At 38.8% G+C, this 21,399-nt stretch overlaps 1 protein-coding gene across 3 annotated transcripts in view; it reads left to right on the forward strand.

The window, feature by feature from the left end:
• LOC121896710 (A-kinase anchor protein 13-like) overlaps nt 1–21,399 on the forward strand; it is a 171,086-nt gene that overhangs the window by 56,356 nt on the left and 93,331 nt on the right. For all 3 annotated transcript variants that reach the window (XM_042410646.1, XM_042410648.1, XM_042410647.1), the window contains exons 5-9: nt 587–664; nt 888–1,155; nt 3,446–3,638; nt 14,252–14,477; nt 19,813–20,623. In XM_042410646.1, coding sequence (XP_042266580.1) covers nt 587–664; nt 888–1,155; nt 3,446–3,638; nt 14,252–14,477; nt 19,813–20,623 — 1,576 coding nt within the window. The remainder of the gene's footprint in view (nt 1–586; nt 665–887; nt 1,156–3,445; nt 3,639–14,251; nt 14,478–19,812; nt 20,624–21,399) is intronic.

A 21,399-nucleotide genomic window follows, 5' to 3' on the forward strand; every position in this document is an offset into this window, starting at 1 on the left:
GTGTGTCTCCTCATATTTGTTATGGCCCAAGAGCCAGGGTGTGACAATCAGTAATGGATAGATGATACTGTGTGTCTCATACCAAGCATGAAAACTTCATCAAACCATATAAAACAATCACAGTCACTTCTAACTAAAATATAGGCTACAGTGTCTCCTCCTTGACTATTTACTCATTTTAACAAGTCACAGAAGTTACCACTAGAAAAGTCTGTTTTAATAAGATATGTTGCTTTTGTGACATGAGATAGTTTTGTGATAGAAGAAGATAAAGTGATGTTAACAAGAAAAGTTTAATAATTTTGCATTATTCATAACAATAAGATGTCATAATGACATGGAAAATATCTTGATATGTGAAAAGGATTCTCATTATAACAAGAAAACAGTGTTGTCATGGTGACAGAAAGAAGCTGCTGTAGTATTTCTAGACATTATGTTTAAGAATGACAAATAAGTTGAAATGGACTCTTCTCTTGATCACTGAAATAATTCCTGCACGTGAAGGCACCACACAATTATCTGAGAGGTCTTTTCAGTTTTTCAGAATAATGATGAGTGTATATGTGTATGTGTTTGTGTGCAGGACCTGGCTCTCGACATGGCCCACTTCCTGCTCAATAACACAGCTCCACAGGAAGCATTATTATTGGACGATGAGCAGGTAAGGAGGGCTTAAAAATGTTGCATATAGGAAGGAATTCATTTTCACTCCATTCTAAAATGTTCTTAAATTGTTGTTTAGGCAAGGCCCACTGATAATTCTGTCTTTATGTTCATGCTGCTTAATTGTACAGAAATGTTTTTATTAGGTAGAGAGGGCATGAAGGGAAAAGCAATAACACTAATAACTGTCATTTTGTCATTCTGTATTTTCTGTCTGTCAGATTCCGTTGAAAGAGTGTGAGAGGTTGGATCAGAGCCTAGCGCTGGCCTTGAAACACCTCACTCTGTGCCACCAAAGGACTTCACCGGGACTGCACACACACTCTAGAGACGCTCTCATCAACACACTCACACTGACAGATATGGACAGACACATAGACAGCCGAGCAGTGACACACACACGGACACAGACTGACACAGCGACAGACACACATACACACACAGGCACAGACAGACACAGTACAGAGGCATGGCTGGACAGCTGCAGTGGTGAGTTTTATTTTGAATGTCAGTTTTTAGTTCACTGTTCTAATGCGCACAGATAATATCTGAATAATCACTTCTTATAGGGATACAAACTAAGCAGTTTCCTTAATTGATTATTGGACCTGTTAATAATCAATGGATGATTAATCATTAAGAAATTAACATGTTTAAACTATTGATGTGGCCCATACACTCTGCAATATCCAAATAAATATGCTTGAACAAAAGATTAAATGAACATTAAAATTCTGAAAACAAAATAATGCCGTCACTTAAAATATCAGTGCTGCCCTCTGTCATTATTGAGTGAATGTCCAGACAGAATACTAGATATTATGCCTGACAACCACCAGCCTTCATTGGAGGACATAACTTAGATGAGACTGAGCATGCTGGGCATTTTTGTTACTTAAACAACATTTTTCTTGTATCAACAAAAAGAAGCTGTAGCTTTAACTAGCTCTACTAGTACACTCGTTATCTCTTACTGATTTTATGTAAGACACATGAGGATGACTTGCAACAAACGTCCCCAGGCAGAATCAAACCAAGATCATTGTGGACACATGGTGTCTGTCTTGGGCAACACTTTTCTCTTACCCATGTTATAAATAAAATCTGGGTTATCAAGACTTTTCTCAGAGAAAGCCTATTTTCCTGCATGTCAAGCGCTGAAATGCCTGCGTGAATTCTTTACTTCACTCTTTTATCTCTGACATTTTCTGTCTTTTTTATCTCTGTCATTATGTTTTGTCCTGTTTTTTTGAATCTCATAATCAGCAGTCAGTTAATTCTATGTCAAACATACCAGAAACAAAGTCTCCCACTCAATTAGCAGTTGGAAGTGTCCCCCTGTTTTTTGGATTTGATTTATAATGATAGTGACGGTTACTAGCAGAGCTGATTTGTTTTGTTGGACCCAAAAATCACACTCCCACCAGAGAAGCAGTCATATACAGTACATGTTTAATGACTGAAGACACCATTTGGTTATTATATGCATGGATGCTGCTCCATTCAAAAATGACTTCCATGGTTTAAACAGGATGTCTAATTGTTTTGGCTTCTTATGATACACTGATTGATATTAGACTTACTGCTAGCATTATTGATATTAGTTACTAGAATTGACCTTATAGACTGAGCTGCTGTGATAAATGATCAGTCAACTTGCTGTCCTCCATGTGTCCACAGGACAGGTTTTAGGTTTATTAACAACAGACAATTATGAAATACAACACATCAGATTTTGTCAGGGAAAGATCCACTTATTTCCCTCATTGTCCCTGATTAGCACTCTAGCAGGCTAAACTAAGATGGTGACCATTATACCAGCTTTGCATAAGCATGTTAGCATACTGAAGTTAGCATTTAGCTATGGCATTTAGCTGTGCCTATGTACTGTTGTCTTGTTTAATTTCTTCAAGTTTGTCATTAATAAGATGTAATGTCAGTCCTCATTGTTTCGAGAGCTGTTCTTAAGCTTGTTAAATACATGATGAAGTCAATATGGTCCACACAATGTTTGAAAACAACCTCCCGAACAAAAAATGTAGAAAATGTCTAAATATTGTTATTTTTAAAAAACAAATCAATTTTTTGGTGATTTTAGCTTGCGTTGAGTGTCAGTGTCAACCATTTGGTTAAACATGAAAAATATACCAATGCCTTACTGTTAAAATGATTTCATTCTGAATCTCCTGCAGGAAGTTAGGACTTAGTATCAGCTGTAGCTTGAGCAGAGCAGAGCAAAAAACTCTAACATAGTTTGGTGATGTCAGGCTGATACCCCATTTGCATAATAAATATAATGCTGATCCTGATCCACTGAGGACATGCACTGTGCATTCCAGGTAAGTAATAACTGTTATTAGCATAATCAAAACGAAAGCAAATCATGTGTAGGCTACCTGTGGGAACAAAGAATAAAAAACATAGGCCTAACTCAAATGTGATAATCACACTGCATATGCTGTGGAACACTTTGTGGTTTAAATGCAGCAGTTCATTTGTGAGAATATTATTGAAGAGCATAAGCAAATGAGAAAAGATAATAAGATTTGTGCTAAGTTTAACTGAAACCTGGAGCCATTACTGGGTTTAATTCAAGACAAAGATCATCTTTAAATACAGCGTCAGTTAACTGCTATACTGGTACAATCCTCCTCTGACCTTCTGATTCTTCCTCTTTCCCACATTCCTCTCACCACCAGGAGGAGGTGTCTACCTTGCTTCATTCTAGCCAGTCAGTTGCAGTCTGCCCCCTCAACTTTTTCTTTTTTTTTCTGTCCAGCTCAGTCTCAGTGCCAGCAGCACTCTAGTCTGCTCCACTTGGCAGCCGGTCATGGTCTGAGGAAAGTGGCATCGTTCCTCCTGCAGCAGCCAGGAGGAAGGGATGCACTGAGGCGCACCAACGCTCAGGGACAAACTCCAGCATGTCTGGCAAAGACCAGGGGACACCAGCAGCTGTTAGAGCTCTTCACACAGTGAGTACCTGATACCAGGATTTAATGAATATGGACTTTTAAAGGCCCATAATGTGGGACAGATAGTCTCAGAATTGTATTAGTTTTATTTGGAATGTGATCTGAAGCATGATGCTCCTACAGCTCAAATGACAGGTGCTACCATACCTGTGGAGGCAAAACTATCTCCTCAAAATTCTGTCTTTTATTAGATGTCTGCTATATGGTAAAAACACTACATTCATAGATAATTAAAACATCCTCTACTTATACTGAGACAAGACCATCAGATCTTGGTGAAGATTCTTAGTCATCCAGGTCATGGTTATCCAAGGAGGGTTGAATCAAGGGCAACTGGACTTCTTTGAAGATACATGAAGAAGAACTGAAGAAGTCCTTGGATGAGAGGCAAAACGTCTTCAAGAATCTTCAACCAAGTCCAGCTGCCCTCGATTCAACCCTCCTTGGATACCTCATCAGATCACATGATTTATTTTAGATCAGTGTAATAAAAGGCCAGTATCAGCAAACTATCATCATAGCCTATCTTGCTGAACACAGTGGATAGACACAATAATGTGAACACCTAATGTGAACACCTGCTGAAAATAATGCACACCTATATAGTAGCATGTCCACAAATAGAGCCTTTGTGTCGTATTGATTAGGGTTGGGCATTGTTTCATTTTGTCTACTCTGACTCTGTTTCTTTACATTGATTCTGTTTTTTATTGAATCCATGTTCACATTCTTGTCATATTTTTTAAGTATGAAAAGAGACCAAAGAAACTCTGAATGAGGGAAGTTATCTCTTTATCTCTCTATATAAAGTAAGGAATCTCTGTGTGTCTGTCTGTCTGTCTGTCTGTCTGTCTGTTTGTTTGTCTGTATGTATGTATGAATGAATGAATGAATAAATGAATGGGTGACACATTACAGGGAAAAACTAGTACAGGTCTGAATGCTTGACCCCTACAGTGAGGGGATCTTGTGGCTCTGTTATTCTGTGGGGGGCATTTTGCTGGCATAGTTTGGGTCCACTTGTCCCCTTAGAGGGAAGGATCACTGCAAATCAATACAAAATTGTTCTGAGTGATCACCTTTATCCCATGATGAAACATTTCTATCCTGATGGGAGTGGTCTCTTTCAGGATGACAATGCTCCAATTCACAGGGCACGAGGGGTCACTGAATGGTTTGATCAGTATGAAAATGATGCGAACTAGGGATGCACGATATTATCAGCACATCATTGGTACCAGCCGATAAAAGCTCTAAAATGAAATATCGGCATCGGCGAATTCTGCTGATTATGAGAGGCGGATATGTTGCCTTGTGCCCTGTGTCATCCTGACGGTCTCGGTGCTTCCTCCACAGGCTCCAACCGGAGCACCGAGCTCCGGTTTATTATTCAGGTTAAAGTAGGAAGAAGCAGCAGGTCTGTCGGGCAGCTTGAGTGAAGTGGAGCCTGCGGAGGAAGCACCAGGACCTTCAGGGTGAAACAGTCCATCGAGAAACTGCTATGTTCAGCTGCACAGATAGGAAACACTTTGGCTGACAGGATGTACCACTCTGTTTGGAAAAAACAGAGCGTATTAGGTTCATTACCACCACCTTCTGCCCCGGAGTATGGACCAGAGATTAAATCCTACACATTAATCCTGTCTGTCTAATAAACTCAAAGAAAACTCTACCGCTCCACCCACTTGGCATGTTCATTAAAGTTTCAATGCTGAGCTCCTGAACTCCAGTCTTACTAAGTTCTTCCTTCATATATTGTCTTTCTAGATCATACTTAGTACAATCTATGCTTGCATGCAATAGTCTCCTCAGCCAGCTGGAAAAAAATATGTGCATATATCGGCATCGGCAGTCGGCCACAATGAGTTGGAAATATCAGCATATCGGATATCGGCAAAAAATCCAATATCTTGCATCCCTAATGTGAACCATATGCTATGGCCTTCACAGTCACCAGATCTCATCCCAGTTGAACACCTATGGGAGATTTTGGACTGATATGTTAGACAGCGCTCTCCACCACCATCATCAAAACACCAAATGAGGGAATATCTTTTTGAGGAATGGTGTTCATCTCTCCAATAGAGTTCAGAGACTTATAGAATCAATGCCGAGGCTGAGGAACAGTCTAGGTATCATTGGATAATTCGTAATACATTTGTAATTCAAAAACCAAAAAACGGTAAATCTGTTATTTGAAAACCGTTTTTGGTGTCAGAATCAAGTGACAAAAAACCAATCAAAACTGGCCTGTTTTTGGTTTTTGCCAATTCATTTTATCGTTATTCCTTTTTGGATTGAATATTGAATGGTCTGCGGTCATTCAGCCAGTTTGTTTTTGCGTTTGAAACCTAAAACAGAAGTCATGTGTTTTTTTCCTTTTTTCATTATAAACCAAAAACAAAAAACAAAATCACGTGATCTATTCCTTTTTTGTTTACAAACGAAAAACCAGAAAACCAAATTCAAAAGACGGTGCAATTTTGGGTTTTGCAAATTCTTTTTTTCATTTCTCATTTGTGACAGACATTAGCACGGTGGACAGACAGGACACGGAAGTGAAGTGTAAAAATGTCAAAATAAAAGCCAAGAGGATAGAATGGCCATTATAAACCCACCATTATGCAAGCACAGGATCTAATAAAATAAACAAATAGGCCTACATATAAATAATTAATTTGTTCTTTTCATTTAGACATGAAATACCTTTTATCCAAAACATGTTATATATTATTTAGTTCGTAGCGTGAATTAATAGCCTAATTAATTACATATGTGGAAATAGCCTGTGTCGTCCTTCACAAACAGCGTTATCTGAAGTAACAAGCAGAAGTTCCCACATGTTACCTAATGGTTGTTAACTATTTCACATACATGTGTCACTCATTTCAGTGCCGCTGCGGCAGTGATGGAGGTGAAATAATTGATCCAGGAGTAGCTGCAGTGCGCAACAACAACCACCAGGTGGCACATACGAGCAACTGAGATGCAGCATCTGTCTGTCTCTCATCATGCTCGGCAAGCAGACGCGATGGGGCAACTGAAAAATCCTGTGAAACTGTTTGAGAATTAGCAGCACTGTTATATTTTCTGACAGACCTGTACAGTATACTAACACACTACACAGTCTTAATTTCATAAAGGGCATTTATATTATGATATTTAAACAAACAATCCGTCAACACAGTTTAGACATCAATATATGAACCACGGAATCAAACTTTTAGCTTCTGAAGTATTGTATTTAGCCAGCTCTGATGGAGCTCAGGATTTATCAGGAGGACGCTGCTTTACTCCAAACTTTGTGAACCTGGACTTTGTGTGTGACCTTTTGGATGTGTAGGAGAACACAGAACATTAATTAACATTAGATCCTGATACATTAGATCCAGATAATTAATGAAGTTAGGCTGCTGTGTCTCATGAGTAAATGCGTACAGAGTCTCTCTCAATAGGGAGATGCACTTATTGTTTCTGCTGCGGTCGCATCTCTGCAGGTATTTAATAAACTCTTTATAAATAAACATTTTTTGGGGAGGAAGTATTTAATAGTCAGCAATCTTGCACCTCCAACTCAAATCATGTTCTGGCAGCTATGGGTTCACCTGCCGATTTATGTGCCATTTATGAACCACATTCACAACCAAATGTATTTCCCTGCACAACCAACAATGAAAAATCAATCATCACAGCAATATAGATACTTTTCTTGATAGAACAGAGTGTAAGGACGCAGGTTTCTGTAAAATGTGCAGATTTGAGTTGTTATGAGCTGATCGATACTGAAGCAACAATGGCTGTAGACTATAATAACCCTCCCGCCCCATACCCAATTGACCCACACCCCCCTTCCCCCCTCCTCAAATGCCTTAGCCAATCGCCAATGAGCCAAAACGTAAATTCGAGATCCAAATTCAATTCATCCCTGGTGCGCTGTAAAATCTGTTTTATTGAAAGAACATCATCAAACAGTTACAACTACATGGCTTTATGATAGCAGCCTTCATAGCAACCACCATAGCAACGATAGAGAACCTGCAAGAATCTCCGTAATAACTGACAAACTAAACAAACATAATATACATTCACTCAATGAAGATTACCGTAATAATAAGAATAATAATGAAATAAAGTTAAAGTATTAAAATTAAATTGAACTTTTAAACTCTATTTACAGAATGGAATAGTAATATTTTTGAAATGGGATGTAAAAGTTTAAATGACATATCAACTACAAAGGAAATATGGACTGTGGTATGGAAAAAGAAAATAAGTGTATGAAATATATGAAGGTGACAAGAATAAATTAAACATAAATAATTAATAAATAATTACAGTATGTAACAGTAGAGGTTGTATGCTATGCACAGAATCTAAAGTCCAGCTTGATGAAATATATGAAAGTGACAAGTTCAGGGATTAAATGAGGGATGTGAAATGTAAAGTCCATTTTTATATCCCCGTGTTCATCCCGTTTATGCACACACACACACACACACACACACCAACAATGGTGTATCCAACGTACAATGTTTAAGTGCTTTATTGGATGACGTGGCTCAATATTAATTTAGGAAGACTATTTTTTAAGAAAGAGGATTTTATATTAAATATACTCAGCCACATATTCTTGGAAATATAAAATTAAACTAGCAACTTCACATTTCACAATCACAGGCTATAAAACACCTTTTCTTAACACAGATATTGGTGTTTAGATTCAGGTTGCGGCGGACGGCGGCAATTTGAAATGGAATGAAGCCCACCGACAGCAGACAACCCAGAGCAGGAGTCGAACGCACCACATCCGCCCACAACACAATGCTCTTCCCTAGCCTCCTGCTATTAAAACCTGACCAAAAAAAACTTTATTTCTCAGAATCGAAGGAGAAATAATTATGACTGATGGCCTTAAGATAAACATATCCTATTGCTGAGTTACTAAGGACACGTTGGTGTTTTGTGTTGAGAAATGTTAAAGATATCATTAAGAGAAAACCTTAGCACAGTCACAGTGAGGAAAACATTTCCGGCAGGCGGATAAAGACTACCATATTCAACCAATCGCAAAGCTTCTAATTCTGTTTACTGCACAGTTTATGGCTGATCGAGTTTATTATACATACACAAATTATTTTCTTTACAGTTCAATGTACAGTTTTACAAGTAACCACCAATCTTCAGTACTATATAATGTTAAACTGAATATAGCATAGAATATAGGTTACAGCTTTAGCTGGTGTCTTCACCATAGTAACGGTATAATTTTTAATATGATTAAAAAAAAAATCCTATCGTGATAATGGCAATATTCCAACTTGTTGACATAATGACATCATACCATTACGCACAGCAACAACAAACATGGCTGAAAGCAAAAGTAACATTGCTACCAGCTTCGCGGTGGAGTTAGTTCCAAAAAGGGGAGCGACTTCAGTAGTGTGGAAGTGGTTTGGTTACAAAAGATGTACAACAAACCACTGTAATATGTAAGAAGTGCAAGAAGACTGTAACAACAAAAGGGGGCAGTACAACAAATTTATTTCACCACCTCAAGCAGAAGCACCTGGTTGAATACGAGGAGAGCCAAAAATCCCGCCTAAAAATCTCAAGTATTTTCTCATATCATCAAGAATATCATTATCACAGAAATACCCAGAAATATCATGATATTATTTTAGGGCCATACTGCCCACTCCTATTGGGTATTTACATCCACATAAAATGAGAAAATGTAGCTCTCACATTTTACAGGATGAAAAGGAAAGTAATTTAGTGCTTGCAAACTGCACTGTGCTGTACTGTTAGCCCAAAGCTTATTTAAGAAATACCTGTAAAGCAACTCTAAAAGGTGTTTCTTGAGGTGTATGTGTTAATCTAGTGGTAGAGATAGTGAGTCAACTTCTCATAGGCAGAAGGGATTATAACTTCTCCCTGTGCCTTGTTCTCCTCCTCCCCTCATATTTTTTTATAGTGATGACATCACAGGCACTGAGTCAGTCCTTTCCCCCCGTTGGAGAAGGAAAAGGGAAAAAAAGGGGTGGAGGCTTGTAAGGACAGATAAATAGAGAGAGGAGATGAGTGTCAGCAGAGTCGAAGCTTAGCCCACGAACCAATCCTTCACAGAACAATGCTGTTACACACACAGCTGTTAAAGTGTCAGACACAGAGAGAAAGTCAGAGAGCCATAACACAGACAGGGAGGGTGTGGGTCACAGTCAAATCTTAAAAGTTATGTTTTTCTGTGAAACAAGGAAACCTGTTGTTATTGCAGAAATTCCTATCATTATTTATCATTATTTAATTTTCCCTGTATATTGTCTAATAACTCTGCCCTGCATACGTAGCTTTTTTCTGCACTTTCATCACTGCTGAAGATATTCTTAGTGCGCATACATATTGATATCATTGACAGTAACCCTGCCACACTATAATACCCACTACACCTACAAATTATACATATTTGTTTAAAATACAAAATATGGAAAACATTTCATTCATTACTGTATATTTGAACAGGCTTTATATACTCTATATAACCCCCTGCATTCTGTCTTTTTTTTACCATTTAATATTTTATCTCAGCACTCCTTGCACTCTTCGCTACTTTGCACTGCTTGTATCCTGTTTACAGTTCACAGAAATGCTTTCACCTTTCATTCCTTGTGTATCTTTCTGAAGATTGTTGTGTTGTGTGTAACCACATTGAGAGCCACTAAACCGGAGGTAAATTCCTTGTATGCGTAAACATGCTTGGCCAATAAAGACGATATTGATTCTGATCTGTCTTGTGGGTAGAGGTAGGTAGGTAGGTAGTCAAGTGGGTAGATGATTTATGCTTCCCAATGACTTGCAGCACTGTAGAATGCTCTCTTTTGAAATCAGTTTTACATTATTGCAGTTTTGAACCCAAATTTGCTCTTCATCAGGGAAGAGAAGAGAGATCACCAACTAGTTAGTGTTGACCAGTTAAAGTTCCCCTCCACTATCCTATTATAGGGGCTGGGCCTACAAGCATGATCACAAATCATTTGGAAGCCAGTACTGGTCCAATATTCAACTTACACAAGTGTGATGTGGAAACTTGAAGCCTCCAGTGAGAATGGATTTTACAGTGAAGTAGGAGGTATCTTGTCTTCAGCAGTTAAATTTCTGAAATGAAAAATATTTGCATGTTCATACATTCTGGGATATTAATGAGGGAGGGCTAGATGTAATGCCAAGGATTTTAACAATATAATTTAACTGTACATCTTAAAACATATCTGGAGGGGATCTTTAAGAACAAGACTAAGAGTCTACAGAGTCCAGCAGTTCTGTGAGGCTGAATGCTAACATGCTCACAGTAACAATGCTAACATGTTTAGTAGGTATAATGTTTACCATGTACATTATTTTAGTTTCGTGTGCCATTCTAATATTTGTTAATTAGCACTAAACACAAAGTACAGCTGAGCTGATGGAAAATTTCATTAGTTTTGCTCGTATTTAATCATAAACCAAAGTATTGGAGAAAATGAAATTTTGATCTGATGATGGTGCAAGATGAAAAGTCAGAGGATCACCAGAGTTATTAGGATTCATTCTCTGGGGATCATGAATGTCTGAACCAAATTTCATGGAGATCCATCTCATAGTTAATCAGAGGGAAAAGTTTACAGTTGCAGTGATGAGTGGGCAGATGGTAGGGAGGCAGGCCTTTATAAGTTTGGAAGGGATGGGGTCCTGGGGGCTGATCGTTTTCTTAATTGCAGTCATGATATGGGAAAGATCAGAGGGGAAGATTGGAGAGAACTCATTTAGAGGTTGAGTTGAAAGGAGGGGAGGGTTAGGAAAAAGCGGAGTGCAGGTGGCTGTGGAAAGGTTGCAAGAAAAGGTGTCAAGTTTGATTTGAAGGAATGAGAAAAAGGCATTGCATCAATCATCATTACTTCAGCACCCTACCAGTTCGTTTTTGGTTCTCGGCTTTCCCTTTGGTTTTTCGCCGACCATGATGTACATGGTTGCCTCCAATTCATGGAAAAGATTTTTCGACTTGTTTCTGTGGATCCTCATATTTAAATTTTTTACTGTTTTTTAAACTACTTTTGCTCCTTTACTACATTAGTTTCTGAAAATTAACCTGAACCAGAACTATGCCTTCTCCCATTTCACCCCTGAATGCCCTGGTTACAAAACTTTGAGCCAGAGGATTGTGGAACTGGTGAGTTGAATATCAACATAGCAGCAAATTAAAAAAAAGATGTACTCATGGACTCACTTGCAGCTATGGCTGATGAAGAGGGTGCCAACCTGGAGACAACCTGGTTTATTTACAAAAATCTTATGAATAGGTTACCATTTTATCATTTTATCTATTCTCATGATGATGATGATGATGCATGGGATACTTTCTACTCCACAATTATCCCATAAAGGATGTTCTTAAATGTAAAATGCTCCACATTTATTTCCTTTAGGATGAAGCCAATCATCTGACCACATGTTCTTGATAAATCTACAGCTTTAGAACAAGCGTTTTGATGTTCAGATTCACTGAAATGGCAGTTTTCTAATAATCAATTCAATTTAATGTTATTTATATAGCCCTAAATCACAACAAAAGTCATCTCAGGGCACTTTTCACATAGAGCAGGTCTAGACCATACTGTTTAATTTAGGGTTAGACCCAACAATTCCCCCATGAGCAACAATTGGCGACAGCGGTAAGAAAAAAGTCCCCTTTAATGGGAAGAAACCTCGAGCAGAACCCAGCTTTAGGTGGGTGGCCATCTGCTTTTGGGTAAGAAGGGTGGGGGGACACAGAGAAGCAGAACAACAACAGTAGATACATGACTAGCAACAACAAACAGCAGCAACGGCAGGAGAAGGACATCCCCATGGCAGCGCAGTCCCTGGGATTTCCTGCAGATGAGAAAGCACAAAGAACTCTAGGGAAGAAGTCAAGTTAGTAACATGCAGTAATGGTATATGAATACATACAGATGGAGGAGAGAGGAGCTCATTGCATCATGAGAAGCAGTCTAGGCCTATAGCAGCATAACTAAGGGCTGATCCAAGGCAAGCTTGGTCGGCCCTAACTGTAAGCTTTATCAAAAAGGAAAGTTTTTAGCCTACTCTTAAAAGTCATCAAATAAATTAAATCTGAGTCTAATGTATTCTTTGAATGGATATAGATATATTATTCTATTCTATTGTTAAAGGTAGTTACTTGAGATCTTTAACCTAAAGTATTCTTATTTAGCAGAGTGAAGGTGAATTCAATCGTATAGACCTTTACAAACAGTCACTGCTACTCAGTAGGTCAGAACTATGAGGATATCTACATGTTCACCAATTTTAACAAACTCCAAAACAAAGTCATTTGCACTTAAAAGTCTTCTAAAAGTCTTTTACAGAGTCTGCAGCTAGGTCCCCGTCAGCTAGATCGTTGCACCAGGTAAAAGTGAGAAACCGTGTACACACTACAAAAATAACCCCTGCCTAAAATTGTACCAAACCTCCACCTTTAACTGCCTTAATCATTTTTCTCTTATCTCCAGGCCATAAACTGAAAACCTGTCCTCTGTTCTTTTCATGATGTTAACATCCAAACAGTGTCATGTCATGGATCCGAGGCAACAATTCACTGGCAATCCATTCTATGTTCTAATCAATTAAAAACTAAGTTGGCTGACAGGACAATCTAGGAAAAACAGTAACAGCGTTAATGCTGTCACTATGAAGATAAACCAATTTACAACAGACATCACTCTGTTGGAATGTGTGTGTGTGTGTGAGTGCTAATATCTGTCCAGTACACAGTCAAGCACTTTCTTTTGACATTTACTAATGATGTAAGTAACAGAGAAACCACTGGTGTGTGTCAGCTTAACAGTCAGCATCATGTCAACAGTTGTCAGATAAATATGTACAAAATAGCTGTTACGAAGACACGCAATGTCGTGTTCTGCTGTCAGAGATAAAAGGAGCATATATGTCAGTAGTTGAATCTTTGTGCACTTTGATGCTGAAGGAGCTCTTAAATGGCTGCATGCAGATGAACTGTAAGAGGCATTCTGAGAACAATAAGTTTTAGTGTGTTGATTGGCAGCTCAGCTGATCCTAGTGGTGTGGGAGGATTTGGGGAGGGCGTGGTTACAAAGTCTAGATGAGTGATGTGATGTCATCCACCACATAGAGCTGTGTGTGTCACACATGTTGGGTGTTGTGTGCTTGCCAGGATTTGTCTTTTGGTGTATATTTGTTCTGACTTTTTACTTATTTAGTATATATCGTGACTCTTTCAGTTTGGTAAGACAACTGTTTTTAACTTCAGTTCCTTGAAAGGAAATCAAACTCACAGCCACAGTGTTTGTATTTACTCTTACACAAGGCAGACAGGTAAGAATCTTGGACATGCATTTCTTTAAATTACTTATTCACTAGTGTTTATTTATTTATTTATTTATTTTCTCAAACATGATTGAAAGGACAAGAGAGTGAGTTCAATGGACAGGTTTGTGTGTGTGACCGATAAAAGACAGAAAATTGTTGTAAGTACAGCTTGGTTTTGTTATATGTTTGATATTTCCTTGTGTTGCTCAGATAGACATATGTCTGTTTCATCTCAGATATGAGACGTCCTCAGATATCCAGGTGGAACCAAAGGATCAGCTGCACTTTTACCCAGGGGGCCGAGTGTTTCAGCACCACTCAAATCTTGGTACCTACACCCTAACATTCTCCAGCCTGAAGCAGAGGGAGGGGGACGCAGGAACAGAGAGCAGTGGAGGCTGTCGTTTACAAGATGAGGTGGCAGAGCTGAGAAGACTCATTCAGCTTCACAGAGACAAAAAGGTGAGCTGACAGCCTCGACATGTTACTTGTTTGACTAGGTTTCCTTTAGCTCAAAATCAGAAAAAGGAAAGCAACATTTCACAACACAACCCCTGCTGAGAGGAATGATGTTCTTACAGAAAGATATTTCTGATGCGAAGCCTAATGAAGGAAGACATTGCATTGTTTTCTACGGTGGAGCTGTTACATTACTGTTAGGCTTGTGTATTACATAATGTATTTGAAAACTCTGGACATTCCTATTGTGCTATGTGTTTGTGATTTTTGCCTTCTATCAGTTGTAACACTTTATTCACAGCTTTATTGCTTACATATAGGGATGGGAGTAGACACAGCTTTCAACAGAGTGAAATTGTCAGTTTAACCATATTATCCAAACCACTTACTGAAGTGTAAATGAAGGTGAACAGTAATCACACAGCTGATTGGTCTTTAGTACACGTTTCAGTCTGGTCTTGAATGTATTGATAGAACTACAGTTCTTCATATCATCAGGTAGGGCATTCCACTGAATTGTGGCTTTCACAGAGAAAGCTGACTGCCCAAATGCAGTGCGATGAAATGGTATGGTACAATCTTGTGTAGAGGATATTCTGGAGGATCTAATAGAACTTTCTGAGCGAGTGTACACAAAGTCACATAGTGGAGGAGGGGCCAAACCATTTAAAATTTTATAAACTAGGCACAAATTTGAGAATAATCTAAAATTGTCAAAGCTCAGTAAATTGTATTTCTCCAGTACCCTACAGTGATGGAAATGCATTGGCTTTTTGTCCAGAGTTTTTAGAGTTTGTTTGTATAAGGAGGTTTTATGGCTGTTTCTCCAGCCTGCCCTCAACATGTGATGCAATAAGACATATAGGAAAGAATCATAGCATGCATAAATATCTTGGCTGCATCCAAAGAGAGACAGTTTGTAATATGTCTAAAATTTGCTAAGTTGTACTTTGTCATAGGTGCTTAACCTCAGTAAACATTAAATGTAAAATACTCTTAATACAGTTAATATAATTGCCTGTTTGGAGGCTTTTGACAAGGCTTTGAACAGGTGAAGCAACCTCAGCTCCAGCTTGTTGACAGAGAAGCCTACTACAAGCAGACAATGTTCTAAAACGGGTTTCGTGGATGAGGTTGTCACTGAAAAGCCAAGAGAGAAGTTGGATGACCACTGTGCTCAAAACGAGAATGAGATTGCTGTCAGCAAAAAACACTTGACCTATGTTCATGCTGTGACAGCCCATCTCGCTTGTAAGTGGACGTTCCGCTCATGAATAACGGTAAGACGAAGAAAAAGAGTTGTGCCTCTACAGGAGTTTTCCTATCTAATCATTATGAGACAAGTGATGAGGATGAAATTATCATAACGAGCATGAGAGGTGAGAGTAAAGAGGACACTATGCATGCAGACATAATGGCAGCAGTTGAGGTCAAACGGACTCAAATTTGTCCAACTTCTTTACCAAAGATCTAACCAAAATAGTGCTGATTACCATCAAGGCAGCGGTACCTGCTATTGTCAAGGCTGTCCAGAAACAACTGGACTTATCTGTTGACAAGCAAAAGATCAATAACAATATTCTGGAATGCAAAGAGGATTAGCTCAAACAGTACAGCCAGAAGGAAAATGTCAGAATCAACAGTATCGAGGAGGAGTGGGATGGTGAAGAGAGTGAGGACTGGCTGATAGAGAGAGTGTGCAGACTTGCTGAGGCTGCCGGTTTGGATGTTAAGGAGCAGGATATGTCAACAGCACCTAGGCGGGGTGGTGCAAGGAAGCAGGGTAAGAACCATCCAGTGATAGTCAGACTGGCAGAAGAAAGAAGATTGACTTTATGATGAATAAGATGAAGCTGAAGGAAAACAACATGTACTGAAAGCGTTCATCTGTGAGGACCACACTAATTTGAGGTATGTTTAAATATGCTGAGGAGAAATGCACATAAACATTCATCAGAGATGGCAAAGTCATTTGCAAGAAGGATGGTAAATACATTGCCATCAACAACCCGAATGACTTCTTCCTGACAAGATACAATGATGTTGACCACAAAGTTTTTGGAATTGACTTCAAGGACAGGCCCTGAGTACAAATAGAAGACCAATGGTGTCAGAATCTGCGGATAATTTTCCTAAATGTGTGTGGCATAAGAAGTTAACTAGAAATCCCAGATTTCCTTGAAATATGTAAGAAATACGATGTCTTATGCTTCAGTGAGACAAAAACAGACAGACATTCCAGACTTGACTGAAAAATGTAATTTCATGGGCTTCCAAGTGTTTATCAAGGATCGATAAAATCTTACAAATTGGTGATCAGGTGAAGTCATAATCGCAGTAAGTAATGCTATCGGGGATAAATGTGTGCAGAAAATAGTCCATAGTGATGCTTGTATATGTGTACAAATCAATAGAAATATACTGAACTATGAGAAAGACTTGGTGCTCATGGCAACTGATATCCTGCCATACAAGAGAAGATACTCTAATGTTGATATGTTTGATGATCTAACACAAGCTATCCTTGACCTTTCTATTGATACCAACTATGTTCTCGTCTGTGGGGACATAAATGTGCACACCAAAGAAAGAGAAGATTTGGTTATGGATAAGTACATGAAAGATGAAATGGATGTGAATGAGCAAATGGTAAATGGACTGTACTTGTATAGCGCCTTTCTAGTCTTCTGACCACTCAAAGCTCTTTTACACTATGTGTCACATTCACCCATTCACACACATTCATACGCTGAATGGGTACAGGGGCTACCATGCAAGGTCCCAACCTGCCCTTCAGGGGGAACTAACCATTCACACACATTCATACACATACATACAGGGGTTCAGTATCTTGCCCAAGGACACTTCGACATGCAGACTGGAGGAGCCGGGAATAGAACCGCTGATCTTCCAATTAGTGGACGACTCGTTCTACCTCCTGAGCCACAGCTGCCCTAGCATATTGGAAAAAATTTGTGTACTGCCAAAAAACTGGAACAGGCTCAAATATTTTTGAGGAGAAAGTCAATGGATACATCTAGAGACTACGGCAGCTATGGCACAGCTCTTTTAGATATGTGCAAAAACCTTGCCCATTGTATCTTAAATTGCAGATGCGAGGAAGATAAATATGAAGGAAAAATTACTTCAACTGATAATACTGTGATTGACTACATGATTGGTTCCCCCTTTATATTAGGCAGAGTAAAAAAAAGCTATACTGGGATATGTTGGCTGACAATAATAAGGATAAAGAATGTCTCGTCCATTTGAAAGACTTCTATGAGCACTGGTGGATAGTGAACCCCAAAGGGATGAGTTAACAGAGGACGTCAGTAGTGATCATATATTTGCTACTGAAGCACTGAAGGCTGAGGAGAAAATTGCAAAAGGTATAGTTACCCTTAAGAGTGGTGATGCTGATGGTATAGACAGTTTTGAATGAATATATTAAGAGTACAGCTTGTACCTTCTTACCTGTTTATGTTAAATTGTTCAACATGATCTCAGGGATAATCAGTAAAAGTTGGGCAAATGGCCTTATTGTTTCAATCAACAGATGCAGCCGCCTAGAATAGCCGACTGGTCCATGACAGGGCCCATACAGATCCATGGTTATCTGAATTGAATGAATGGATATGGCCAGCTGGCTGCCAGCTGGGGGCAGCAAATCTGAGTGGCTGGTGCTGTATAAGAGGAATGGGGATATTGAGCATTGTTTTTAGCAAGCTTTTTACTAATATACTGAATGTAAGTTTGTACAAGTTTTGTGAAGATAATAGTATTTTGAAGGAAAACCAGACAGATGTGGTTGATCATGCATAGTAGATTGTTTAATGTAATTGTGAGCATATATAACTATATGAAGTTCTGTGTTTTTGTTAAAAGAGCCAAATCTGAGTTTTTCTTAGCTTGACTGGGGTCAGACAGGGTGAAAACCTATCCCCACTATTATTTGCATTATTTATAAATGATCATGAGGAATATTTGGTACAAAATGGATGTGAGCCAGCTAGATGTGGTGACGCCAAGACAGATAGTTCTATTAAACTCATGGTATTAATGTATGCAGGTGACACTATCATTATGGCCACAACAAAAGAGGGACTTCAAAAAGCGACCGATCAAATGTATTATTTTTGTAGGAAATGGAAGTTGAGCATAAACGAGAGAGAAGACGGCCATTTTAGAAAGGTTACATCTGAAATCCCCTAAGTACACATTAAAAGTTAAAATGTCAGCTTGTAATAAAATGATATATAGGGAATTAGGAAGATATCCACTATGTATTGGTATGAAAAAGAGAATTATTGGTTACTGGGGGAGTTTGTTGACGGAGAAGGAAACAAAGCTCAGCTGGGCAATGTATAATTGTTTATTAAACTCTTTTATCACCGGAACGTATGTATCACCATGGATTACATCTGTCCAGCAGATATAAGATGAATATGGTTTCTTCTACATTTGGTTGGATCAGAGATGTGATCATATTAAATAGATGAAGCTTGCAGTTGAGCAGAGGTTAAAAGATCAGTTTTTACAGAAGTGGCACTATGAGCTTCAGAGTATGTCATCATGTGATTTATATTGTGACTTTAAAGAGGACTTTAGGTTTGAAAAGTATCTACTTTGTGAAAATAGGAACTGGGCCAGGCTATTTGTAATTTCCAAGTTTCTAATAGCAAAATTCCTAAAATAACAGGAAAATACAAAGGTCTGGAAAGGAATAAAAGGTTTTCTAATTCATGTAATAATAACTGTCTGGAGGATGAGTATCATGTTTTGTTTGAGTGTAAAATCACAAGCATCATTGAGAATAGAAATAAGTATCTGCCAAAATATTTTGTAAACCAACCATCTATGTTTAAACTTATATTATTATTGCAGACAGATAAACCAAGGATAGTATGTAAACTAGGTGCATTTTTGAGTAATGTCCTGTCTCTTTTTGAGTGACTTATTCTGTGCTATAGATCTCTTCTGGTTGTTTAGCATTTGTACTGCTGTATTTTTTTACGTTAGTACTTCATACCACAATGTGTGGTCTAGAGTAAATAAAATCTGAATCTGTTTCATTTACTTTTTAATTAGGAATTCCTAAAATACACATCACAACTCACAACTTTGATCCCCTTTGTCCTCATCTCTGCATGTGCATACATGCGTACGGTTACAACGTGATCTTGCATGAATAGATTTAGTAGCAGTTTAGCTTTTCTTAATGCTAAGATCACATATCTGTTTTTACCTCGTCAGGTAGTCCAGTTTGGGCAGTTGCTCGTTGTGAAATAACATTTTTCCATCATCACTTAATATGGATTTCTCCTCCTTCTTGCAGGGAATCTCAGATCTTGGTGGTACTATCACACTGAAACATGCCTCCACATCCCTCTCCATCAATCATGAGCAGTTCAGCCCTGACTGGGAGCTGCGACCCCGCTCTAACAGCCAACAGGAGAGCGAGGAGGGTGCAGGCCTGGCTGTGGTAACCATAGAAAACTGTAGCACAATAACGGAAGAACAGGGAAGTCCCTCATCATTGGAGAAGAGACAGCTTGGGGAGGACTCTGCTGTTGTTACTCAGACACCCTGTACCACTGGAACTCTGTGTCAGAGCCAGGAAACTGGTGGAGAACAGAAAGGTACACCAACTGCTATCTCTCATGCTGGACGTAGCAGGAAAAACAAAAGGAGAACTACAAAAACTACAAGATGTGCCACAGAATCTCCAGGAAATAACAGAGGCACGCCAGAGGCTGGTAAAGGAACTGCACAGAGACAGCCAAAGACAACAGGAAGTGTAACAGAGGGAACGCAGTCACCGATAGAACCAGTGGTGGGATCTGTGATTGGTGAGGCAAGAGCCACAAAAAATCTATGTAGTCCTGGAACAGAGGAGACTCAGTTACCCATAAACCCATCTGGACCAGGTGGTGATGAGAACTGTACTGACAGGAAGGCTGTTGCCTTGCCTACCACCACTGTTGTAGAAAAACAGGAAGGAGAGAAGTGGGAAGTTGAGCTGCTGATATCCGACCGAGTGATAGAGACAGAAACACTGACAGAGACAGAGCAGGGTGACACTGACAGTCGTCTAGTAAATGAAACTAATCCTCACTCTGCTTTGGAACCAGCTGCAGGAAGGAAAGGTAAGTTTTACTGTGCTGAAAGAGTGGATCAGTGTTAGATTCACTGAATGAATGGGGTGTGTTGTAAATCTTTTTTTAGGTCTAAAAATTATGTTTCTTTTGGTTATTTTAAATTGCAAACCAGACATTATGCCACATAATATTTACTGTAGAGTATAATTGGAAGCTCTTTTACCTAAATAATTAAAAATCAATTTATGATTTGGGACATAGTTTGACTGGACAGAAAAATGACAGAGGTCGTACTGGTGTTGCTTGTGTCACTGTTGGTTTTTGATTAACTTTCTTATGCCCGAGGAGAAATTGTTTTGCAGTGCTGGCACAAGCACACTGGAGGATCTTTTTCTGCTTGTGTCACTGTAACATGGAAACCAAGAGTGACTCAGTGTAACTTTTTCTAATGTAGAGCAACTCTCTGTGTCCTCTTCAGATGCAAAAGTTGTTTATCTTTAGTGAAAAATGAATAGTGATGACTTAAAGGAAACAAATAATTTAATGAATGAACACATACACAACAGATTAGTCATTTAAACCAAACTAAATGCAAACTTAAAGCTGCATAAATGATTTTTTGAGCCACTAGGGTGCAGTGCAATAGGCTGTAAACACAGCAACACACAGTATTGGTGCTGTGCAGGTAATGTCCAATGTTTATCAGAGTTTTTTCACTCAAAACAGCTGCCTGCTGCTGGACACCAGGTTGATGAGACCCATGACAGTGAACTAAAACAGTAATGTTTGAAGGCCATAAAACCAAAACAATGAGCTGAAAGACA

This window comes from Thunnus maccoyii, chromosome 5 (genome assembly GCF_910596095.1).
Source record: "Thunnus maccoyii chromosome 5, fThuMac1.1, whole genome shotgun sequence".
In the NCBI taxonomy this organism is placed as follows: Eukaryota; Metazoa; Chordata; class Actinopteri; order Scombriformes; family Scombridae; genus Thunnus; species Thunnus maccoyii.